The 26,946-nt window shown below is 39.9% G+C and overlaps 1 protein-coding gene across 2 annotated transcripts in view; it reads right to left on the reverse strand.

Moving 5' to 3' along the window:
* The window catches only part of SNX9 (sorting nexin 9), a 60,647-nt gene extending 34,009 nt beyond the window's left edge, over positions 1-26,638 (reverse strand). For both annotated transcript variants that reach the window (XM_080341884.1, XM_080341883.1), the window contains exons 1-4: positions 26,428-26,638; positions 7,162-7,248; positions 4,575-4,649; positions 3,369-3,491 (exon numbers count right to left, since the gene is read on the reverse strand). In XM_080341884.1, the coding sequence (XP_080198010.1) occupies positions 3,369-3,491; positions 4,575-4,649; positions 7,162-7,248; positions 26,428-26,439 (297 nt within the window). In that variant the 5' untranslated portion in view covers positions 26,440-26,638. The remainder of the gene's footprint in view (positions 1-3,368; positions 3,492-4,574; positions 4,650-7,161; positions 7,249-26,427) is intronic.
* Between the last annotated feature and the right edge of the window lie 308 nt (positions 26,639-26,946).

Genomic DNA, 26,946 nt, shown 5'->3' on the forward strand with positions numbered 1-26,946 from the left:
GTTTAACTGGTCTCTTAAAAAAGAAAACCAAAAAAACCCACACTCACACCTTTCAACTCAGCCAGATTTATTATTTTTAAGGAGGCTTGGTACTGAAAGATTACACAACAACCCAGGTTTTGTAGTACTGTTAGAAGAATGGAAGAAATTGTAAGAATTAAAACATCTTTTGACTTACTGAAATTGAGGAGTGGGAGTGTTGTGTAATTACGTGTATGTTAAAGTGACTTAATATTTACAGAAAGCAATTTCTTCAATATAGTAGTAGTAAGAAAAATCCTCAAACATCCTCTTTATTTAGAAGTGCTTTTATAAAGTCTTCGTGTAATAAATTGCTACCCCCATGTTACTATAAAGTACAGATAACATAAAATGTCAGCACTTGGAATGCTGCTATTTTTATTTAGTCCACCAGACTACATCTATGAACATTTTAGTTCCCACTACTGTGCCACCTCCAGCATTAATTCTCTTTACATTGACACATAATTTGTCATTTTTCTTTGCTCTCCATAGCCTGAACACAAAAGTTACATTTAAGATTAAGTGCTTTGTATATTGATCTTGTCACTCATTAAGGCACTTGAAAAGGGTAAGTCAATTGCTTGCAACTGTGCATCTGAACACAGATCAATCCAAAGTGCCTGAGGGAACTCATGTTAAACAATGCAAATGTTATTACAACCAAATACGGAGTAATATGTCTAGAAAGATGGGTCATACCCACAAAGCAGAAGATTGTATTCTTATAAACAGTGGCTCTAAAAGAGAAGCCAGTATGTGCAACTTGGTATAACCTCCTGATGCACTATTACAGGAATCAATGCAATCTTTGACTGTATCAGGCTTTTCTACACCAGAACAGCAACATCAAACCTGACATCATGCAATGTACACAGGAGCAATGCACATATTTTACACACAAGTCACAAGATCAAAGGGACTGCAGAAGAAACTTTCCTTTGAGGGCAGGAAAAGTGCCTTACACCAGACAGATAGGACAAACAGAATTTCTTAATCAAGAGGACAACAATTTTTGCAAGAATAAGATATCATGCACTAGAGAGCTTTCTCATCTGGGAGAAAGGCCTAACAGCTGAAAGTGGAAGCCAGACTGCTTAGTGTACAAATTAAATTCTTGTTAACAATAAGCCACTGGAAAAAACTACCAGATATGTCAAAAGCTGAAGAAACCAGCCTTCAAATCAAGATCTGCTGTTTTTCTAGAAACTATCTATAACTAAACAGCAGTGAATGAACTCAGTTAAAGAAAAAAAAACTTGATAAAACAGAAATAACTTATGACATAAAATCCTGATCATGCAACAAGATGGGTCCTGCTATGAATAAACACAAAACCTAAAGACCCAAATGCACTAGCCTGAGGAAATCTGCTTCCCCTACATCTTGCGTGGCCTTGGCTGCATCCAGGTGCACGGCTCTCCTTCTCTCTCTCCTATTACAGTTTTACTGTAATATACTACAGTACACTGGTTCTCTCAACAGTCTCACACAGCACTTGAAGAAGAATGGAGAGGAACAGGACAAAAGATTAAAGCACTGACACATATAAGGCAAGGTGTTTGCCTTAAGTTACTCCTTTCCTTAACATGTTATGAAGAAACTACAATTTGTATGTATTGCAGGGCCAGTATACTGCTGATCCTGTGTCAACTGTATTGTAAAGTGACTATATTTTTCAAGCTTTTCTCACCCCCAGAAACGTAACTTCCAAAACTAGATTGCCACAGTAATTCACTATTATTTAGAATGTAATAGATACCTTTATTTTAACCTTTCCCCCTATACAGGCAAGGGCTTTTTTATTCCCTTCTCTAGGCACATGTGCCTTGTGCTAAGCACAGGTCAGGCTCTGATAGGTATCTCTACCACCGTGCTAAATATTCTGTTTATTATCTTAGTAATTAATTCTACCGAGATTAAATTCTTTTCCTTCAGAGGAGAAACAGTATTCAGATTTTACAGGAATAGCCACTGCAAATATTTCAAGCTTCCCCCAAAATAAAGTTTGTCTAGGAACTCTATAGGAGCAAAAATGGGGGCAAGGGTAACAGTAGAAGAAATTGGGTTCCCACCTCTACCTTCAAATTACTGTACGTTTTACTGACGGAAAATGAACCTATAATCAGTGCTTTTGGCTCAGTCTGACATGAGAAATTCATGAGGCATTTCAAGAGTTCTGTGTTTAGCTTAAACATTAACTGGGCATCAATTACAAAAAAATAGTTATAAACACTGAGATAGTCACAGTGAGGTCTGGAGTTCTCACTATATGTGTGATCACAGAATCAGAATCCTGGTAACGTCCAGCTGAATACAAGGAAGCACAAATCAAATATTACACAGTCAGTGAACTGTTACATTCACAGTCATAAGAAACATGTCCTATGTACAGTTTTCAAGAGATCTCGTTTCATGTCAAAGTCCTACAGTGTAAGTCACAATTAAGGAAACTAATAACTGATATTTAACTGACTCACAAACCAGGTATGTGTCCCCAGCTGCTACAATAAGTAAACTGTTTATTTTGAAACACAAAAGAGCTTTGCATAGTGCTGTTGGAAGCAGCAGATTTTCTACTGCTGCTGACCTGTGGACTTCAGAATGTTTAACTGTTCCTATGTGTGGGACATACAGCAGTCTGTAGACCACAATAAACAGCTTGTGTTTAAGATAATGTATGTCCTCAGATATCTAAACTGAAACTAAGTACTTGCCGCTTAATGAAATGACACCAGGCAAAAAGCTATTCATAGAGTGAGGAATAAAAAAAGAAAACGAAAAATATTCTTCCAGTAAAACCAAAGTCAGCCTCTTCTCCAACTGACTAGAGACAATACAGGAATTTGCTTCATCTTTTTTAATCAAAGAAACAACTCTCACGCAAATTCTGAAAGAGAAGAGTATCCATTCACTCTGGCTGATGATGCATAGACCACCCAATTGTAGCAGACATTTTTTAAAAAAGCAAGCTTTGGTTCCTTAAAAAGGTTAGCATACTAACACAAGTAACTTGAAGATAAAGTAAATTTGCTAAGAGTGCTCTTAGATAGATGTACAGAGATTGAGGTAGTCACAGATTTATATAACTGCAGACTGGAAAGAGTTAGAACACCCTATTTCTGAAAGTGTCAGAATACTAAATTTTCCTTCCAGCAGTGAAAGTATCTGAACATTCACACATACCATTAATACACAACAAAAGCATTCCCTAATGAAAACACAATTACTTTAATTAGTACTTTTATGAAGGTTCACAAATACAGTACAGCACAACTGAAGAGTGCAAGTAGTTATCTCAACAAAAGTCTCCATGCTCACTGTGCCCAAAAAAACACAAGACATACCTGATTACTGCTTTTTGCAGCAGAGTTGGTCTGAGCTATATTTGAAGAAAGGGAATCAAAAAAGGCTTGGTCAGCTAATGAGTTACCGCAGCTAATTCCGTCTTTTGCACCTTCGGTTATAATCTGAAATGAAAAAAATTTGCAGAATATTTTTCATGCTTCCATTATGATTAATCAAATAATGCTGTTTATCATATATAATCATCCTAACATTCATGCCACTGTTCTTTCAGATGGCTGCACACACCCTTTCTGAATTCAAATTCTACAGAACCTTTTACAAGAAACTGATGTGATAATCTGGAGGACTTACTTCCACAACAGATGGAATTGGTTTGCGTTGTAACAGCGTAACACACAGGACTGTTGTAGCAGTGACACCTATCTATAAATTCATTAGGGATTAACAAGGTTGTTAACATTACTGCTTAGAGACAGGGAACTCAATACTCAGAGGATCAGATTGGGACAGCAAGTTTGGAGAGCCATAAACTACTAGACTATGAGCTTGCCAAACCCTTTTTGTAAATAAACACAGCACTGGTGTAGAAAGGAAGGCATACGCCTTAAAGAGGAGGCTGCAGGAATTATAGCCAGCCTTCCTCTAACTGGCAACCTGCAGACATACAGACACTGGGTCCTCCGAGAGTGAACTGGATTACAGTCTTTGCGTTGAGACTCCCACCATCCCAGTCTTGAAACAAAGAGCAGATCAACATACACTAAAGAAGCAGAAAAAGCCCTCAGGAAGAAGATGAATAGTCCCTGGATTTGGGATCCCATACCCTGAGCCCCAAAATTGGAGTTCCACTCCAGAGATTTATAAGCATGTGGCAAATCACCCACATCAACACCAGTGTGAACTTGGCATTGGTCATTTTACTTCCATATCTGTATCTTCAGACAAGAAAACAAAACAATTATTGGATCACAAGAGCCCCAGAAACAGACCCAAGGTAGCTCATGTTATGTAGATTACCAGAATTTATCACAGACAACCTTGTGTTGCGTTTCTTGGGAAACCACTACAAAGCACAGTAGCTTTGGATAGCATATTTGCACTGGTCTCCAAAGCCAGCTACAGTTGCTCCAATAAGCTCTAACACTGGAAGATTTATGGTTGACCATTACAGTGTGATCAGCAAACCAGAAGATGGCCTTTTCAGTAGTTCTGCTTTCTTAGTGTAGAGCAATGTAGCCACTTACCTCAACATAATCTGTTGGAACAAGTCCTCTCTCACCTTGGCTGTTTTTTCCTTCTAACCAGCCTCCACCAACATCCTAAAAGAAGTGATCATACAGAAAGAGTTTTGTTAAATGGATCCCACAGCATGTTTTAAACAGCTCAGGAAGAAGCACTGTCTGGCTGTCAAATGCAATGTTTGAAATACAGTTATGGCTGTATGACTGTCAACAAACTCACTTAAATCTGCTGAAGCAGCAGATACTCATTTAAACAGAGCACAGGCCATGTTTGTTTACACTGATATTGTGGACTACAGATTTAACAAGCATGAGGGGGAAAAAGGCTGATCTACAGCACTTCTGATCATTTATGAAACCACAGTCAATTAATTGTCTGGATATAGACTGCATCAAAACATAGCTATTAGTGTGCCAATTCCAAAGCATTAATTTAATCAACAGATTATAAATAAACATGACTCAAGGAATAAAGCTGTTGGTAATATCTGTAAAGTCTCTGCTTCCCTTATTGTAGGTGCAGAGGTATGTAATGAGTGGGAGCTATAACTCATAAAAATATTAAGGATAATATCAAGATTAAGAGGGCATGTGCCATGCAAGATCTGGAGACATTCTTTCTAGTTTACTCTTAATTTCAGAGGTAGGTCTCATGTTACTAGTTTGAAAGGACTAACACAGTTCAGCTCTGTTCTCAGTGGGGCATCTTATTATTGTCTGTTTTTTAAAAAACACATTCTACATACACTAAGAAACCTTTGCAGTTAAGCAAAGTCAATTCCAGGAAAACATTACTGGGAATAAGCTAGTTCTGTTTTACATCAAGCTGTTCCTTGAACACATAGTTACATGTCAAGCCAATTCACAACTGAAAACTGGAACCACATACACTGGACAGTAATTATTGACTTTCAGGTTTGCTTTATTTGCTTTTTAATGGATGTATTTGTTTATCACAGTTTTATTCTTTCACTTGGAAATTTTATGTAATCCTGCACATAGTAAAAGGTCTGCTTAGGTGTTCAAGATTTTAAACAATAAAGATCGATCAGTTATTGAAATGAACTTTCATTTGCTTTTTCTTATGTACCTAAAAGCTTATACTCAAGAACACAGAAACAACTAGACATCTTGAATTATATATTCAACTAGATTAGCTAAACTGCAAGACCAATGACATCTTGAGCCACAAGTCACATTTGCACCCCTGCACTTAAAAGCAATCATCAAATGGTCTTTCATGACTTATGCTATTGCTGTGTAAACTTACCATATAAAAAAATATCTAAACCCTTTGTGGCAATCTAGCCCACAGTTTATTAATGGACAGCATAAAATAAAGTTTTACTTGGTTTTAAGTATTAGGTTGGCGCAAAAGTAATTGCGGCTTTGGACTGTGAATTTTAAATCATTATAACTAGGCTCAAACACATCTTTATTAATCAAAATAGGAACCATTAAGATGTGTTTGAGCCTAGTTATAATGATTTAAAATTCACACTCCAGAACCGCAATTACTTTTGCGCCAACCTAATATACTGACTTAACATCAGATGGCTTATTCACCAAGAACTAGCTTAGAAGTGGTAAACTACTTATTTAGTCCTACTTTTGTGAAACTGCATTAAACTTCTGAATTCATTTAAAATGGTACCTCTGCCACAGCACAGTATACTATCCAAGGAGGGTGCTGGTTCTACTAAACATCTGCTTCAAATATTGAAGGTCAGTGGAACTAAAAATTAACACGATTATATATGATTAGGCTCTTCAAAGACTTAGTTTATTCTGCAGAACCCATGTTTCCTACACAACCAAATAAATAAAACCTGACATCAAGATCAGGTGGTCTATGTTTGTATGTTTTAAATTGAAAGTCTATTCACTGACCCAATTCACTAAACAAAAACAAAACAAAACAAAAAAACCTAGAATCAACTAACACTTTGTTACTAAGGGTAAGAATTATAAGTGACAATAAAAGCACACTCAAATTCAAGTTGCCCACACAAATCAAATGTCAGTGCTCAAAATACTATTTAGTATTATCATAGTATTTTCACCACTCCTTCCCTGTGCCTTGTCCATATTGCTTTAATTATGAAAGGATACAGAAATTTAGTAACAAATCTTGTCACAAGTTCTTTGAAAAAACTTGGAATGTTGAAGTCATTAAGAAACTCAAAATGGAGAAGGGACCTGGCATGTCAGATTGAAATGCAAGTGGCAAGCACCTGAATTATTACATGCACAAAATGTGGAACATCAAACACATACAAAAAAAAGACAACATACTCAGATGTGAAAGGTATCACCATCATTAGCTCCTTCCTCTGCCTTGGCACTCAGCCCTGTTTAGAGGGGAACAAAGCTGAGCAAATTCTTAAGTGTGGGCACATAGTGAGAGGGCCCTTGTCCTCTAAAAGTACTCATTGCATTTGTTTCCACAAAACTATTTAGTTTATTCAGTAATTCTTCAGGGGAGGGTAGCCAGGGTTTTCAGATGCCACGAAGCATCTTTATTCTTCCATCTGCTAAAAGTAGATCAGGGAAGTGCACTGAAGCCTTGATTCCACCTCAGTTTTCTTACCGGGTTGGTAATTACGATGATCTCCCCTTCACTGACGGTCAGCTCGTTGTTTCCAGGCTCAGCAGCAAAATCATACATAACACGAGCCTGTATGCGAAAAATAATATAGCAGTGAGCCTTCAAGCTTATTTAGAAGATTTATGAAGTATCAGCACTACTTATTAAGTAGTAGAAAGAGTAAGCAGAGTAAGGCTGGATGTACAAAGAACAACTCAGCATGTAGGAAGCTAATGTTTCCGAAAGTTGCACTCCAAACTGAACACCAACTCAAGCTTCACAACATGAAAATCTCCTCCAGAACTTGTTAGAGATCATTATTGTCTTCTAGAAGGACTCACAGTTTAAGACTGGCTGATCTCTGCCATGTGCAGAACTATCTGCACAACATTTTCCAGGGGAAGAACGAAAAGCTTCTAACTTTAGCAAACAATCCAATTAATTTTTTTTCCCCGTCCCACAGGACATATTCCAACTCCAACTTGGGTAAAGGGAACTGTTTCATAGAGTCAACAATTCAGAAAAACAAATTATTGCAGATGTAAGTAACCAGTCTTGTACACAAAAAGCAATACATAAAGTTATATTTCGAGACTCTTTGTACACAGGAGGAGCTATACAAATGCACTAACAGTGAGAGCAGGCCTATTACATATTGGCACAAGGCGGGAAGGAAGAACAAAACCAAACTAATTCTTAAGTGTTTAGACACACAAAGGCTTTGCTGTGTACTCACTCTGCTACTATGCTACATAAGGAAATGTTATGCTCGAAACACTGACAAAGTTATCTAACATTCAAAGAACAATTCTGCTTCTTTATACAGAGAACTGTGACATAGCCTAAGAGCATACTCCCAAACATCTTTTAATTGTCTTCTGTTAAATTCCTTTCTGATTTAAAAGCAAAGAAAGGTCTCAGGAATTACAAAGGGACAGTATTTACTTCCTCGCACACTGTTAAAATGGACGCAGAGAGAAACCACTTATATTTCTGCCTTGACTCTTAAAGGAAGATCTAGAATCAAAGTTTTAGCTTACTATTTGAAGTGGCATATTAGATAAACTTTAAACTTGACCAAAATAAATGCCTTTTCAAAGCTCCTCTTCCCCTGAAAGAAGACTCATCACCCTAGCAGCACTTCCAAAAGATAAAAGACACCTCAAGTCTTTATGTTAGCCAGGTACCCCACAAGTAATTAATACATTATTTTATCTGATTGATGCCAATGTTGAGTTATCAACGAGCAGCAAAAGGGAAAGCTAGACTACAGATCAGGAAAGGCACACAGAAAAAGTACACGTTTTAACGGACAGTACTGACAGTTATAACTACAATATCAATACTCAGTGTAGATTAGAGCAGCAGAAAGTTCACTTGGAAACACACCAGTTTCCCTAGTGCATCTTGAGAAAGGCAAGGCTACAGTCTCAACTTCACCAGTATGGCACACATGCTTTAGTTGCCCCGGCTCATAACAGAAGTGCGCTTTGTCCCTGCAGATTAAAAAACTAAATCCAAGAAAAACAATTTTCTATTGGTGTTACTAATAACAGCAACGAGGTCCTTCTTGTACTTGGAGGTCAGAGAGAGGAAAAAAAAAAAGAAAAAACCCCCACACCACACAAAAAACCCAAAACAAACAAACCCACCCCACACATGCAAAAAATCCACACGCACACAAAACAAAACCCTAATTGTTTCTGCCGAAAGATGACAGTAAAATAATGACTTCTGTTGGAAGTAAGTTATACGATATGAAAAAAATAGCAGAAGACCGCCATTCACCACGAAGCCTTGCCTGTCTCTAAATTGCAGGTTGTTATGATCCCCACCTAGACATCCCTTCTTCTGACATTAGACAGGAAAAAAACCCACAAGTTCCCCCCCCATTTTAATTTCATGTGGAAATACACTGGGATAGTCAAGAGATACTTCATTTCAGTGTAAATAAAAGCCAGAGTGAGAATAAACACCTTGTAGGTTCGCTGACAATGCTAATCCTGAACCATGTACACAACAAACACTTGGTCTTCTCCATTAGAAAAGCACATTACAGAAAGCCATGTGGCCCAAGCACTCTGCATGAATGCTTTTCCCTTAGAACTGAAGCTTTCAGCCGTTTCAGATAATGCCATGCAAAATCCAGATGAAGAGGAGATAACTGTTTTCAATAATAACACTGACTGTTTTTCATCCAGCAGAAAAATCAGGCCTCCATGCAAATATAAGAATAAGCTGCCTTACTTTCCTTAGAAAGTAAACTGAAGAGAAGCAACATATCTTTTGAAATACAAGAACATTTTAAGTAGGAGTGCAAAAAGCATCACTCTCCAGACCTGTCCCCTCAGCAGTAGTAGATGCAAGGTCTTGAACAAGGTCCTTTTGACAGCAGGTTATCAATACTTATCTGGTTCCTGCAAGCTGATGTAATCAAGCTTAGACATTCAGTAGGAGAAATCAGCTTTCTTAACCAGAGAGACTTCCTAGTCTACTTCAAGTGGTTCACGAGAGTATTAAATTCTTCCTTTCATTAACAGGAACAAATAGAGCTCATCAGATCAAAGGCAGATTTTACCTGCCTTCAGGAAAACTGGCAAAACATCTCACAGGAACAGCTAGAATGAAAAGGTAGGATATATTTGTGTCTAATGAGAGATCAGATGCAAATACTCAGTTCTCCATATGTAGCAGGGAAATAAAGTTACTCAGAAAAATCTGGAAGTATTCAGCTTGTAGGGAAGGAAAACCAAGACAGATACATTGTGCCAAAGTCTATCCATTCCCCTGCTCTGGATTCCTGTTTCAGAAGTTCTTAAAAAATAAAGTAAAAGGAAAAAAGTACAAAAATACCAAAATAATTTTTGCCTTACTGCAGTTTGAGAAATTGAAAAAAAAAAAAAAAAAAATTACACTACTACTGAGATGGATTTTTACATTAAATTAAGTATTTGAAGTACATCTGTAACATAATCTGTACATTGACGTCTCAAATACATTCTCCAGATTTTTTTGCTAGCACTCTCCATTCCACTTGCATTTCTGGACTCGTTTGCCTAGTTGGGAATAAAGTCCCCAAGAACTCCTGGCAAGTAAACTTTAACACTACCTTCTGACTCTTGAGATTTAATGGGAAAGACAGTGTAAATTCAATCAATTCTAAAGTAAGTGAGACTAAGTGACTAAATGTTTTCCCTCAATTTAATAACCATACTGTTACCAATGAAAAAACCCTCCTTCTAGCCTTTCCTTGGGCGGAGGTATCAGCCCCAGACCTATTTAAATTTTTGACAGTCAGTTCCAAAATACTATAAAAAGGGAAATGACTTAGTTTTGCAATAAACTTTTCCCTACTTACTGGCCTCAAATACTACATCCAAGTGGCAGTTACAGTTTTGTCAGATCTTTGTCACTTAGGCAAAATAGCCTAAGTGGGCATGGAGAGAAAAAAGCATTTAACCAGAAAAGGATTTTAGCTGCTCAGCACTGCAATACATGCATCCAATACTAAGTCTAAGCTTATAGACATTTTCAATGCTGATAAAATTGGAATCTCTGACAAATTCCAAAGATCACAGAATGAATACCACAAAGGCAATTACTTAAAAACACAAGTTTTAAGAAAGAACAAAACTTGTTACAGTAACTGTTGTGCTTCATATTTACTCCTGATCATATGTTAAAAGACCAAACAATCCAAGAACTACAGGAACTTCAGAGATTCAAAGATTTTATTAGTGGAATAAAGCCAATTGCTTCATTTACAGAATACTGCATATCTGCAAAACCAAGAATTGCTAATGAATCTGTTAGCCATAAGAAGACTAGTTTATTTTACTTTTATTTTACTGGCTGCACTTATTTTCCTCTCCTCACCCCCCTCTACCCCCCCTCCCGCCACCGCCCCCCAAGATACAACCAAGTGGCTTTGTCAGATACTTTTAGAAAAAGGATTGCTAACCCAAAAAGCAGACCAGAAAGCAGACCTGGTCATTGTACCGTGCACCTACTGCTTCCCCGCTTTGCTCAGGTGGCAGGGGAGCTTCCCAAACCCCACCGGGAGTTTGTGACACATCCCAGTGCTCATCTTGTGCTCCCTCGTGTGTGAAGAGGCCGCCATGGATTAAGGAGAACCCTGGCACAACACATGCCAAGGAGGAAAGTGCCCCCCTCCCCCCCCATCACCAGCATCTCTGCAGCTCTGGTGCATATTCCAGTTTCTGTGGAATGAGAGGGAGACGGCGGTTTTCTCTAGAATTTCAGGACAGGGGAAAACAGTAAGAATTCCTCCTTATTAAAAGAAAATGAGCCATTCAGCAGTATGGGTATATTTAGATTGTAATAAGGAGAAGAAAATAGAAAGGAAAACAGTAATTCTCAGTGTTACATCAGCATTTTTAGGAGCTGGTTCTACCTGCTGTAGTTACACATCTGGACTGCAGTTTCCCAGTTTACAGATTTACTGACATGACAGTGTGAAGTCTCTCAACCTCTAGACATTGCAATCAATCATTATTACTATATTTTTAGAATGATAATAGTAATTTTGCCTAAGCATTTAAAACAAAAGATTCTATACTTTGAAAAGCAGTATCTTGATTAGTGAAAGTATTATTCCTCCGCACACCGCGAGCAGACTTAGCTTTTCTCCATTACTTCTGAGTACCTCACCCCTCTTCCCAAAATATTAAAAACCAAGAGGAAAAAAAAAATGAATAGCATTTACCAACTTATTTATGCAAGCAGACATACGACTATGCAACTATGCCTGTCAGTGTGTCAAGACTCTTTGTATAAGTGAAGTGGGAAGTTGGCTAGCAAAAGTCATTAAAATAAAATTCCAGTGAAGGATTATATTATCACTACACTAAGTTACTAGAAGAGTATCCAAGATCTCTGTAGACATCCTGATGGACCGGGTCTTCTGTACTTCCCCCAGAATCCTGAAAGCTGATAAAGCAACTGGACCACCTACTTCCCATAAGAATCTTTCTGCCTTTTGTAAGATATTTCACTCAAGAGATGCTGGGCTCAGACGGAGGAGCAATCTACCCCCAAGTCTGACAACCCTGATGTGCATGGGCAGATACACGCCCGTGTTAGGGCTCACCTGCAGTGAGTGGGCTACCTCTGCCATGGAGAAGCAGGACAACGGAAACCACTGTGCATTCCTCACTAGCCATGAGCACACAAACTAACAGCTAATGCACATCAGTTGTGCTCCACAGCAGCTTCTGTAATAGCTTCCCTGTCTGAATCTCTGTTGTTAAGAATGATTAACAACCCACACAGAGTGATTACTGGTTTTTTGTTTAAGTTCACACTTCTGAAACAAAATGTTTTTCTTAATACTAGACTTTCTGGTGCAGAACTGCTGCATTACAATGAAAGTATGCTTTACAGCACTAAAATCGGAAAAGTCACTCAAAAATTGGACACACCTTTTCAAATGCTTTCCCTACGGACAGGACTTGATTGTATCAGAAAGAGCTCTTCTGTTATGCCATAGATTAATCTGTTTCAGCCATGTGTTATAGCAGGTGCGTCAAACTCATTTTCACCACGGGGCACATCAGCCTCGCAGTTGCCTTCAAAGGGCCGAATGTAATTTCAGGACTGTAAAAATGTAACTACTCTTACATTTATACATTTAAAATTACATTTGGCCCTTTGAAGGCAACCACAATGCTGATGTGGCACCCGGTGACAATGAGTTTGACACCCCTGTGTTAAAAGTTCAGGAAACTGGTACCACAGCTGCTTCTCTTGGACATCTGGTAGCAGCAGATAGTACAAAGGAAATATCCATAAAAGGCTCACAGCATGAAATTCCCATTACAAATGCACGCCTCCCTTTTAGTATTCAGTGCTTCAGCAGCTCAGTGCTTCAGCCCTCCAGCAGTGCTCTTTTTGAGGGACAGGGATTCACAGGTTTAATTTGCTTGGTGCCAGTGTCTCAGAAAAACAACTGTTGTTCCACAGCAGCAAGAATGGCAACACCTTCCAGGGTTACGCTTTGCCTTCAGTTTCCTGTCCTGCTGTTGGTGGCAGTAGTTCTCAGATTCAAAGAAAGAGGACCAAATTTGATATTTCTGTTTTGGAAAGTAAATGGGCCAGATAAATCTTTTCAAAGAAATGTGCATCCCACTAGAGAGCAGAAATCATAATTTGGGAAGCCTGGTAAAATGCCCTTTTTTCTAAAGAAAAAGGTTAGTCATTAGCATCAGCTTTTTTTTTTTTTAAGCTACAAGTCTTCTTCTTGAAATTTTAAAAAGCCTTGATAGTAAGCAGACTTGAACTCTTCTTCTAGGACAGCAGCTTAAGCTTTTAGCTGGAATGAACAACAAAGGGCTTTTGGTGCCCTCAAATAACTCCAGTAACATTTCCGTTATGAATAAACTTCAGAAAGGTTTGCTACAAAAGCTCCATCAGTTAGTATAAATATTCTTCAGCAGGCCTACTAAACATAAGCTTTTGAAACGAGCTACTTGTGAAATACTGATCAATAATGTGCTGATCACACCTGGAAGCACAGGATAGTAAAACGCATTTCTGTCTTCCCAGACTTTGTTTTATTCATTCTCTACTACAAGTTTTTTGGATGCGGGTTTTGTTTGTTTGGTTGGTTGGTTACAGTTTTTGGCGAGGTGTTTTTTTGTTTGCTTGTTGTTGTTTCAGTTTTGTTTGGTTTTTTTCAAATTGCTTTTCCTACCAATACTGTTTTTAGAAATAAAATGTTCAGAAACTGGCAGTTTCTTTGGACTGCATCTGAAAGAATGGTTCAAAATGAAGCATTTAACCTAAAAAGTGGCAGTACTCTACAAACAAAAGGCAATTAGAGATTTTTACATTCTCTGTTCTGTTTGATCTTTCACAGCAATTTCCCTTTGATTACTGTCCAATATTGGTTTTGAGCCCATTTACTGCTTAGAACAACTGCACAACATCCAACCTGTTATCAGCTGAGAGTCAGCACTAAAGCCCTGGCCGTCTTCATTGCGTCAGTGAAGCTACAGCAACAACGTCAGGTATGCCAAGCTCTAAATGGCAGTTTAACCATAATTTCATTATACCATTCGCAAACAGACTACTTAAGTTGCCAGCTTTAATCAATGCATCTTTGAAAAACGTCTCAGCAAGTCAAAACACACACTAAGTCCCACTGTGGATATTACTAAGGGTACTGCAAGAAGTTTAAAACAACCGGTGTCCAGAGAGGTCAGAAAAACAGTAAGAAAAGAGCTTCAGAAACATAGGCAGGAGGCCCCTACTGCGGAGATCTGATGACAGTACCCTTCTTCAAACAGCAACTATCATTTCAATAGATTTAACCTTTCCTTCGCACTTCATCCTGAAACCCAAGCTCATCCAAAAGCCAGTAAGTACTCCAAGACCGGAGAGATTTCCACGGCAGCAGCTGTAACATCTGGGGCTACAATTTGCCAAAAAAATGCCTCTTCATTTTGGTCCCTCTGTCACAACTGTATCAGGCTGCAAGGCAGAGTGTACATTTGGACAGTCTCAGCAGAAATATCAACTAGCTTTTCAAGTACCTTTGCCTCTCAGCCTGGAAAGGCAAATAGATACCTTCTGTCCTGCCATCACTGATCTCTACATGTGTTCCTCTCTGCCACTCCTGAGAGAGAACGAGCAAACCAAAACCTGAAGATGGAAGGGCGAGAGCACTCGGAACACTGTAATCTCAGACACACTGCTATGGAAGCCTTACCTTAGGAATTCAAGAGATAATACGTTATTCTAGAAATCGCTGAAGCGATAAAGATTTATTACAAAGAACAAAAAGACTCCAATGCTTATCTTTCTAACTCATACAGAGGAAATGGAGACAATGTATTGCCTGTATAGTGCTAGCCATCACTGTTGTTGTATATGTGCTCAACAAGGTCTGCCTAGAAAAAAAACAACCAAACAAACAAACTACTAGCCTGGAGAAACTGAACCATCCCTTCAAATTGCTTTCATGCTATGATTTTATTAAACACTAAGAAAAAATTAAAATTCATTTGTTTAATAAAAAGCTCCTTTTAGTATTACATTTCTTTTTTAACACAACTGTTTTTCGCTTTCAGCAACATCAGAATTAAAGTAAACTCATCTAAAAAGTGAAACTAAATTCAGATAAGAACTCCATTTCTGAACTAAGAGAGGTCACAATTATTCTGATATCATTACTCCAAGTTCCCACATCAGCTGTAACTGCTGGATCCTCACATTACTCTACAAATCCACATCAAAAATGTGCCTGTTGACCTGCCAGCTCACTGAGCAATTTCTCAACTCTAAAAGAAGTTCAACAGCCTGCAGATACTCATTTAAAGTCAACATTGGTGACTATAAGCACATTAGAAGCCAATTAAATACAGATAAAAAGCTAAGAAACAAGGACTTGCATCATTTCTTCCTTCTAATAAAACCTGCTTGCAGACAAAGGAGAGACAGAACAGGGAGCTCCTCTTACCTCAGAAACTGCATGTGCCCACAAAACTTCAGGCAGGTATTTAATTAAGTATTCACAGTGGATTAAAAGGTCTGCCTTGTATTGCCAGAAAATAGTTATCAAAGCATGAAGAGCTCCCAAAAAGCAAAAACCACAATGTCTGAAGTGGTTATAGGGTAAGTGACAGCAATTATATACTTGATCCCCACCAACACGCACGTGGCTTAAACCACTGGCACTTTTAGAATTAGAATAAAGGTGTAATAAGCTTACCTTGAAGCCATTTCTGTATGATTTTGTGTAAGAGAGAAGTGACTAGGCAAGTTTTCAAGTGTTAAAGAGACTTGGAAATGTCTTCTCTAGTAATAAAGACAACTACTTACTAGCCCCTTCAGCAACCCAGGCTTTCCTCAGGACAGCTTAGCTCTTCAGACCTCAGGAAGAGATAAGTTCTTCAAGGTCTACCATACAGGACTTCACTGTCTTCCCAAAAATCAATTTTTGGCCAGGAAAGACGACATGAACTCTGTTCATTCTAGTCCAGCTCATTTCTGGTTACAAATATTATTTTTTATCTACAGAGCACAAGCTTCTTTATAGCTGTCTACCTGCCAGCAAACACCAGCACAGCCCAAAGGCCACTGGAACGCAGGCCTGGCCAGGGTTACAGGCAGCACACACATCAAGAGCTTGTATTTGAGTCAATTCTGACACACTGGGAGGCCCCTCATCCAGCTGAAGCATCTAGGACTTAAAGTTATTGATGCAGTACGAGGACTAAAATGGTTATAAGACTATGATCTCTTAAAAGTGTCAGAATGTAACCGAGCTTAAAATCTCAAGGTATTAAAACAAATTATAGCTTCTTTCCATGCAGTTACAAAACAGGTGGGTAGATAACCACTGCCACAAAGCATGAAAAAAGCTAAGAAAAACTGCAGTATTTTCCAGGTTCACAAGAGTGTTTAAGGATTTTCAAGTCTGTGGATTATCTATAAGAAGCTCAATAATTTTAAAAAACAGTACTCAAATTCTGACAGTTTCAAAAGAACCACCATGCACTATTAAAAGAGGTGCTTGGTTACCTTTTGTGGTGTTCATACAGACTTACGTATGGGGCAGTGTCAAACCAAATCTCAGAATCGCCACGCACCCAAGCAATACAGAAGCAAGGGAAATTCAGTTGCAGAAATACATGCGAGACACCCATGTGGTTTAGAGATATTTCCAAATACTGACTCAGATACTCCTGTGAATCACATTTGAGCTTTCAGTTAGGCTAAGCACCTTAAGTTTTATTTCTTTAAAACCTTACTTATAAACCACTTATCAGTTATTAACAATGCACTGCAAAACTTTTAACCGTAAGTGAGGAGCTCCAATAATATCAGAAGACCTTTTTCAGAATACATTTACTGTACTGCTCCAAGTGCCCACAGTTCTCCTTATTTTATTTTCTGAATATCACCCTACTCCAGGTCCCCAAATTGACTGGGGACTAAACAATTTCAAATTTGAGAAGCTAAATTCCAGTTACACCAGGACATATAACTGCAGCAAGAACAGCATGGGGTTGTATTTACGGATGTTGAGGAGGATGCATTTATCTCAAGAGTGATTAAAATCTCTGCCTAGATTAATCATTACCATGTCTCTGAAATCAAACTGCAACACTTGTAACAGTCTGTAGAACCAATATTTAACTGTGTTTTTCAGAAATCTGCTATGCTGAGTTTCATGTTTGCCTGAAACTTTAGGGTGATCATTATTGTACCCCCACAGTTCTGTCCCCAAAGAACAGAACCGGTAAAAGATGAAGATTTCAGACAAAAGCCTGCAACGTTCACAAGAAAAACTGTCACATTGTGATCTACTCATTAAGACAGCTTGTAGTCACACAACAGTGCGGCCTCTATGACCGCAGAGATTAGAAAAAACAGTAATTATCCCAGTAATTGGAGAGGTACAAAGTTTTGCTACAGTTATCTAATGAACTTCAAGTCTTTTGAGACCCACCACACTATTACAGGTTGTGCATTTCAACATACCAGCTGCACAGGCCAGTCTAGAAGCAAAGGAAGAACTAGGAAAGCAAACTACTTGCATCTTAAAATTATTCTACTTCAAATAAAACCTGACCTGTAAAATACAGGATGTCATAGTTGTACTACTTTGAAGTCCCAAACATTGATAATATTAACAGAAAAACAAGTGCTCAATAGCATGCTAACTGAAGACAGTGGGAAGGAATCTAAAATACAGCAGAACAGTGTGAAATTCTGCTAAATTCTCTGTTACTTCAGTAACCAACATTAATCAATATACTAATGTTTTGGGATCTCTTAGTCCCTTTTATAAATACTACTTCATGAAAGCCCAATAATTCAACTATTTCTAGGTTTACTTTTATTTTATGAAGGCAAGCGAGGAAACTATTATACCACCATAAATGTATTACTATTTTATCAGATGAAGCTTCTTTACTCCAGAAATAAGCAAAATTCTGGTTTTACAGGTTCTAATGTATCCGAGCTCACAGCTACTTTAAGGTTTTCTGTGGACAATGTAGAAAAGTACAAGACCCTGTAAAGTTACAAACTGGGCACATTAAACAGCAGCTCAAATAAGCAAAGCTCAGTCATTAGACCTGGCCAGAGAACACCTACCACTTGAACCGAACGTTAGTCACCTGCAATTTAATGCAACGTGCACAATTGCGGTATCGCCCCATCCCACTTTAAGAAAAGAAAGCTTGGACAGAAGCACTAAAGAAAAAAAAAATAATAAATGACAGAACTGGATTAAGTCACACAATATTTCAAGTTTCTCCTTTACAGATCTCCGTCTTGCATTATCTAAGAATTTATTTAAATTGGATACCACACAATCTTTTCTCATACCAGCAACCTTTATAGTGACAGAGAACATCAAAGAAGTCAGAAAAGAAAGTTTGAACTGTTGCTTCCTTACAAATTACTAGAAAATCTGGCAGCTTGACAGAATCTGACAGAGCTGTTGATAGAAAAATTACGATTCAAAAACCATATACGAGCTTCCAAGAATATGGTCTAGTTATTTGCAGCAAGGAAGATACTTAATTTTGTATTCCATAAGCAACCATTTTCAGAAGACAAATACCGGGCTATTAAGGGAGGAAATTACAGTACTGCTGAAAGAACTCTGCTGTAACTAGGTAAGCACTAATTACATTATATTATCATATGTTACTGCAATATTCAATTACTGAATTAAATCTTAACCCCCCAAAAGGAATTAATGCAGTGGAGGAAATAAAAGATTTAAGCTTAATTCTCAAATTTGATGCAGTTGTAGGACAAAATGAAGTACCTCAGTCATAGCCTTACTGCTGCAGTAAGAGGAATTGTATAGGCTCTCCAGGGAACCCCAGGATTTAAATCACAACCACAGCCTCATGTTGGTCATCTTTCTTTTGGAAAGCACTCATTTAAACATGACAAAGAAAAAAAAAATCCTTGTACAGAAAAGAGAAGCAGTTTAAAACTATCCTAAGAGAATTTTAATAGCTGTTCTTGAAAATTAGCCATTATTTTGTATCAGCCAGGGAAACAAACACTTCGCTTGAATTCAACTAGAATCAAGAGGACAACTTATTTTTGTTCTGAACATTGAGAACCACAGTCTAAGAAGGCTGGGGAAAGCAAAGCAAGTCCAAAACCTACTGTGTATAAACAGAGATACCATATGAATGCAGACAATAAAAGCACAACAGTTCCCTTGCCAAGGAAGAGCAGATGGCAACTCAGACCAGAAGACAACTCAGAGCAAGACAACTATAAGTCATAAGAAAATGCCCGTGAACCTCAGTCCCACTTTTTAGAATAAAGAGTGGGACTGAATTCTTTCACCTGGGCAAGTCCCACTTGCAGAAAGTCAGGCGTGGCTGCTCATCCCCAGAAGCAGCTGCTTTGCTTGGACTCCCAAGGGGCCTCCCTCAAGCTGCACTGCCCACCTTCCCACCATCCCCTCCGCCTCCCACCCACCCAGTTTGCACACTGGAAACCCCTCCCATACAGCAGTTTCCTTCAGGGAGGTTGGACTACATAACCTTTGAAGGTCCCTTCCAGCCCAAACTATTCTATGATTCTATAAGCTGCTCCAAAATATGGGAGGAAATTAGAGTTTTTACCAACAAAAAAATATTGTTCACACACTCAGAGTCGCTGGTTTGACGTTACCCAGCACACATCCTCCTATTAGCAGTGCCCAGGACGGCCCATGAAGCCTTTGTACCACACCATGTCCTCAGTGTCCCCTTACAACTACATAACAGCTGGGTCAGCCTCATACAGGCATACAGGCAGCTCCCCACAAGAGCTGTTCTTTGTGCCCTTCTCCTCTCATTGTGGGTCTCACAAAGGACACTGTCACAAAGTTAAGTGATTCTGCCTTTTTTTTTTTTGACAGAGGTTTCTTACTCATATGAAGCTCAAAGAGAAAACTGCTTTGGAAAAACAAACAAACAAACTAACTATAAGGCTCTCAGAGCTTTAATTAAACTTTCCAGTAAGCAATATGCATATATTTTTCCTCTTCAGTAGCACTCAAATTTTGCTTATTGGACTACTACAAGACTGCTTTGTTTTTTGAACTTTGTTTTACTTGGGAAGCTCATTTCCAATCATAAATTGCTGAGAAAGCAGGAATACAGCTAAAGGAAGTAAAAGCACAAGCTCTGATTTTTGCCCCCTCAGAGGAGCTTAAACTGAACTTGAATTACCTTGTAATTGTGAAACAAGCTTGAAAATAGGTTTAGGTATAAATGCTGAACAGTACAATACTTATTTACTGTCAATAATTCCAGATATCTAAATGTTCATCTGTCCTACTGCAGTTTTGGTTGAAACAAATCACTCCCACTATTTTACAGTCTCTACTACCTGCTTTTGTAATGTTTCACAAGACTGCTTCCAACATCAGTGTCACAATTGCTTGTAAACTTAATACAGGAGGGAACCCGTATATTTAAAACGAAGTTCTCACATCATTTTCCCCTTGTAATCTCTGTAAGCCCTAAAACTTGAGAGATGTCCTAATCAAATAAGGAGGTTTTTACAAACAGAGTAACACATGGATATTCAATATTTCAGGAGCTTTTTCCAATACCTGAAGATCAGAAGTTTGAAAATTCACAGAGGAAAATCTTGAAAGAATGAAACAAAAATAAACTTTTACAAAGGCACAGTTAACTGCAAGGACTTCTTGCTGAAATAATACTAATTTACGGAGAAGTTCTACCAGAGTGAAAATCGGAATCGCTGAGTCTACAAACCAGATGAAGCTTATGACATCTGATAGCAGACTTCCTTCTCTTTAGCTTTGCAATCATGTTTTTTTAAATGACGACCTCTGGGAATGAGTCTCTGACTCAATGCCCAGGTGCTTAAAATAACTTTGAAAAAGTGAGTCAGAGGAATCATTACCCAAGCACAACATCATATAGAATCTCATCAGCTCTCCAGCTTCCCACCACAGAAACAGGCTGGCAAACAAGAAGCCTTGCTCTAGTAATTGCTGTGGCATAACATATCCCACTTATCACTGAACTTTTAAATTATCACAAGTTCAGATTGAAAGACAAAAGAACATAAAATCTGTATCTTAATAAAATAAGACTCAATTGGTTCTGTTGCTTATCCTAACATCTCACTCCACCAACAGGTCAAGAGCCTGTGGCAAATTTGCATTGCCAGACACTTTGACCTTCTCTAATCATCTTGTTGTCCCCTAAAAAAAATTCCAAAAAGTCCCAGGAAATAGTCTCACTTCTTAATTATAGCTTAAAAAAAAAAATAAAATAAAATAAATTAAAAACCACCACCACACACAAAAAAATCCCACAAACTTTTCATATGATTAATACCATAAAATCAAAATTATACTTCACCTCATTAATTTTTGTTCCCTCACGCCCTACATACATAAATCAACTGTGATCTCATACTTGTTATCATATCTTGCTTTGCTGAATTTAAGTAGTGGAACCTGCTGAATGGATTATGAAGTGACCTGCATAGTAAAAGTTTATCCCAGCTCACAGATGTATTAAGATTCATTAACTGAATGTTCCCTGAAGATGTGATTTCCTAGAAAAGTCTGCTTTCAAAGTTGTGACGATACAGACAACAGACTTGCAGAACACAGTCTGGGTATTTTGGAGGGCCTAGCACAGAGGAATGCTTCACTTCCCAGCTACTAATCAGAATGAAGAACTGCTCCTGCCTGATTCACAATGCAAACAAACAAACAGCTTTGTGATGGTATAAACAAAACTGTGATACGCCTTTTGGAGAGCCTTACACTAGTAAGAGCAGTAGAGAATCAAAAAGAAAGATGAAAGGAAGGATACACACTTAAAGAAAAATAATCTTCATTTGAAGTGTAACATGCTGTTACTTTTTCCTGCCTGAAGTTTTCATACATAAATCATGATCTTCCCTCACCACAAGTACAAGAACCATGCTAAATTCAACTCTACCTAGTTAGTGATATTCACACGGGATAATCTAACGTAATTGGATGGACAAAAAAGCTTTGAACAACATTTCCATGGTTTAGAAGTATTGCTAAGCTATATCTTATTTTAGAAACAGAATATTCAGTTTAAGCTCTCATCTCAAGGGACTTTGTTCCACTAAAACAAACCAACCAACCAACCAACCCCAACACTACAGGACCAGATAAATGACAAACCACTGAACAATCAAGACCATGATGGTGGGATACTGGTGCCTCTGAAGTTAAAAAGTAAAATTTGTTGCTGTTGACACAGAGGGGCCTATCCTCATTCAGTTTATCAACACCTGCCTTGTGAAATACCTAGCTTCTGGGAGTAATGCTACCAACTTCACTGTTACTCCTATAAATCAGAGTTTATCAGCTCCTAGTTCCAACTTCATCTTTTAAATTAAAACCTTCACTGCACATTAGCAGCACAGGTTCCAGAAGAACTCTCTTGACCGTCAGTGTGCACATAATTTATCAACTTATCTTAATATCATCACCTCCTTCTGAAATCAGGACTTCACAAATGTCAAAACATGAGCCTTTTCAAGACAAGGACTTGCCTACATTTTAAAATAATAAATAACTAAAAATAGAGTGAGGTAGGGAGTATGTTATTTAAAAGTCAACATATAACTTCCTGACATTTCTAGCTTTCCCTATTCAATGAAACGCAAAAACAAAAGAAAGGGCATGAGTAAGGCTGGGACTTAGAAAACTCTAGTGGGGAAAGAAGAGGAAAAGGCCAAAGAAGTCAAGTAGGAACAAACAAAAGCTATCACTGAAACAAATTTACAAGACTGCATTTTCTTCACGACTGAGTTTTGAAAAGTATTTTCAGCTTCATGACATGCTTTTAAGGCCAAGTATTTTCTGCCTTCTTTTAAATGCACAGTTACAAGTAAACTCAACTCCATTTCTGAAGGAAGCATCCAAAATACAGTGTGTAGGTTCATGCAGCAGTTCTTAAACATGGATTTGAAACTGCCCACCTCTGAAGTGAGGTTCAGTTAAATTACTGTAAAACTTTGGAAGTTAAGATCTCTTAAACAATCTTGTTTGGTTGTTTTTTCACTTGTTTCAGTTTTTAGAGAATGTGACCCTTGAGCAAGCTTTTAGGGAATTGGAAAGGCCACTGCCAAGTTACAGTAAGGATCTAGGCAACCAAAGAACTGCCACCAGAAGTCTCAGATCCCTCTGTTTCCCATTTATATTTCCACCCCTCACCATGAATAAAGTCTCCTCATCCCCACTCCACCTGACCTTTTGCATCAGCTCTGGGCAAACTCAGCCACTGTACCTCCCTAGATCTACAGAAAACAGCCCCACTCTTTCTGTTCAGTTAACCATTTGCTATTTTAAAAACTTCTAGCAGCTGAAAGACAGGCCTGACAAGTGTTGGAGTCAACTCCTGGGACATACCAAGAACACGGGATTAGGAGCAGGGAAGGAGAAGGAGCAAAGGTTCCTGCTAGCTCATCTCACAGCATCAGACACAGGCCCACAGCCACCTCTGCCCTGTTCAAACAAGACTCCTTGCCAACATGTCAGCTAACATATATGCTAGGAAAGCATCAGGAAAAGCCTCTTTGCATTAAAATAGTACTCTTCTCCCCTAAAACCTGCTATTGATTCAGTAAGAAATCCTGTGAGTTTGAATGGCATAGGAAAGAGCCAGCACACTATGTGACTGTAAAACTTGTCTTCATACTGGAAAACTCTACGAACTTAACTGCTGTGGCTTGTCAAAGAGGGAAGCAAGAAAGCCAGCCAGGGTTTACAGTCAAGATGTGGAACAAATCCTTATTTCTCCCCCACCTCCAGACACCCTAGCACTCTGAAAAAAAAGCGTTTTCAAATCTCATAAACAAAAGAATAAAACTGGAAACAGAAGCTGGGCAAATTTAGATTCAAAATAAAGAAGCATCAACAACAAGAGAGCTGATGGCTTAAAAAACACCACCACCACACAAACAAACCTGGATTTTCTGTCACTGAAAGCATTCAAATCAAGATCAAACTTCCCCTCACCCCTCTCTACAAAGTATATTCTATTTTAAACAGGAATTAATTCAGGAAGCGCTAACAACCCATGCAACACAGGCCAGACCTGTCAGTCGCCCATACGTACCATATAGAATTTGGCACCATTAAAGTTTGAAAAACCTCACACTCTATATGACTAATTATAGTTTAGTTAACATTTTCACATACAATGCCAATACACTTCGTATATTTCTTTTAAGAACAGGCTATTGTAATAGAAGTGCAAGCGGAAGTTAGGAAGTTTGTTTACAATTCAAAAAACAAAATATGCTTTCCAAGTAAAAGGGTGACGAGTTAGTTGGCCGAGCTCCTAAAGACTGTCTATTGAGCCAGTTACTCCCCTACATTGTTAAAAAACTGTATCCTTTATAATAGCTGACGTTTGCACATATTCAACAAATTAAAATACAAAACAAGGCCATTCACAGAGAAGGACCTAACAGAAAATAAAGTAAGCTTCTCTTCACTACTGGTCTCAGTTAACAGCATATCAAAATCTTAACAATAAAATATCAAGTCTTTACTGAGTATCACTTCCTGATTTTAACCTTCAAGTTAAAGTAAATTACCACAACTTGCAATGTGTAGAATGAAAATACTTGAACCACCTGATTTCAAGACAGTTGGCAAGTTAGAAATTATACACCCTTTGGTCTGAGGCCATAAAGACTCCAAAATATTATCTCAAGGAAAGCAAAGTTTCCACAAGTGTGAATAAAATGGCTTCACGTAGTTGGCACAGAACACAGGATCCCATGAGGATCCTGCACCCCAAAGTGAGGAGTAAAAGAGCAAACTGTTTTATCACAGTATCTGCTTAGCATACTACGTATTATGTAGTATATGTATACACAGAAGTAATTTTATTTTTCTTAATACTTGCAATAGTTAATACTGACTACATATTATTCATACACACATCCCACAAGTCAGTGGCAACCACCAATATTAAAACTGAGTCCATCAATAACATTCTAAAACTTCAACAGAACATAAATTTCACTACATTAATACTTCTTAAACTGCTTATGTGATTTTGACGCCTAAAATCTCTGTGCTTCTGAAAAATTCTACTAACACTTGAGTAATCATCAACTTAAATGGTTACAGAGACAGCTACTTATACATTAAATGATACATTCAAGATGCAGAATTTCTCCAGTCCTGAGAAGCACAATACAAACAGCGCACCATATGAAAACCGCCTCAGTAAAAGGAAGTTTTTTAACTGCTGGCCAAGTTTATGGAATCAGGTGACTCAAAGTTTAACTTCAAATACCAAAAAAGCCTTCTACGATATTTAGACAGCTTACAGATGACATTTGCTGGTGGAAGTTAACTCACACCTACACAACCTGAGAGTCTTTCACCAACCAATATAGTAAATAAATATTGTTAATTTAGAAAGAGACCAGTTTCAGACAGGATGGACTAATTTTGACTGCTGCATTAATAGCAAATACTGTTGAAGAACTGAACAAAATAATTTCACTTCCTGCGGGGTTTTTTTTGTAAAAATCAGAACCCGCTATTATCAGGTCACACACTGTGGACACCGGGCTCCCTCAAGAGACACAGCACGCTTGTCCCCCGGTGACACTCAAGGGGGTCCGCACCGCCAGCCCTGACCCGACGGGGCGGCCAGGGCTGCGGGGAGGCATCCGGGACGCCCCGTCCCAGGGCTGGGCGGTACGGCCCGCCGGCGGCCCAGGCCTCTCCCCGCCACCGCCGCGCTCCGCCGGCCGGCGCCGCTCGCCACGGCACGGTGGACGTGGGGCAGGGGCGCCCGGGCTACAGGAGCAGCAGCTCTCGGCCTTCGGCGGCTTTCCAGCCCCAGAGCGGCGCAGGGCCGGGCAAGCCGGGCGGCGGAAGCGAAGCAGAAAACAACTTTCCCGTGCCGCAGAGCCAGCGCTGCCCCGCCGAGCCCTCCGCGCCGCTCGGAGGGGCCGAGCAGCGGCGGGGAGGCCCAAGCACGGCGCGGCGGCAGCGACCGTCCCCCTCCTCCCCTCACTCCTTCCCTCCCTCCCGCGGCCGGCGGCGAGGGGCAGGCCCCGGGGAGGGGACTCGTTCCCCCGACCCCCGAAACGCAGCTCGCCCCCCGCGGGGCCTCACTCCTGCCCGCCGAGCCCTTCCGCGGGGCCTGCTCGGCGGCCGCGGGCTCGGCGCAGGGGGCGTCCCGGAGACCCCACACGACCCCCCAGGCCGCGCAGTGGGCTGCTCACCTTGGTGGCCATGGCGCTGCCGGTGCGGGCTGGGCTGCCGCTCTCCCCTCTCCGCCGCGGGCCGCGGCTGCTCGGTCGGTGTGTCCGGCCCGCCCGCCGCCGCTGGGCCGCGCAGGCGGCTCCTCCTCAGCGTCCCCCAGTTGCCGCCGCCGCCTGGGGGCTGTTGGGCGGCTCAGCAGCAACCCCGGCGCTGGGCAGGCGGGGGCTGATGTAGCCGCACGGCGGTGCCCACTCCCCACTCCCCTACCCCGGCCGCCCCTTTCCCCGGCTCGGTTCGGCACGGCACGGCACCCGGGGCGGTGGCGGGGCTGCTAGTCCCCAGCCTCTTCTTCAGGGCCGGAGGGAGGGAGCCGCAGCGAGGGAGGCCCGGGGAGCCGCCCCGGTCGGTGCCCGGGGCGCGGACTGGGGCGGACGTGCCCCCCCCCCACCCCCCCGGTGCCTTCAGCGGCGTCGCTTTGTAACCGGCGTTTGCCCTGAGATTCCCGTGTGTGGGCACAGCGGGGACCTGGGCTCCCTGCC

The sequence above is a fragment of the Nesoenas mayeri genome, assembly GCF_963082525.1.
Source record: "Nesoenas mayeri genome assembly, chromosome: 3".
NCBI classification, from domain to species: domain Eukaryota; kingdom Metazoa; phylum Chordata; class Aves; order Columbiformes; family Columbidae; genus Nesoenas; species Nesoenas mayeri.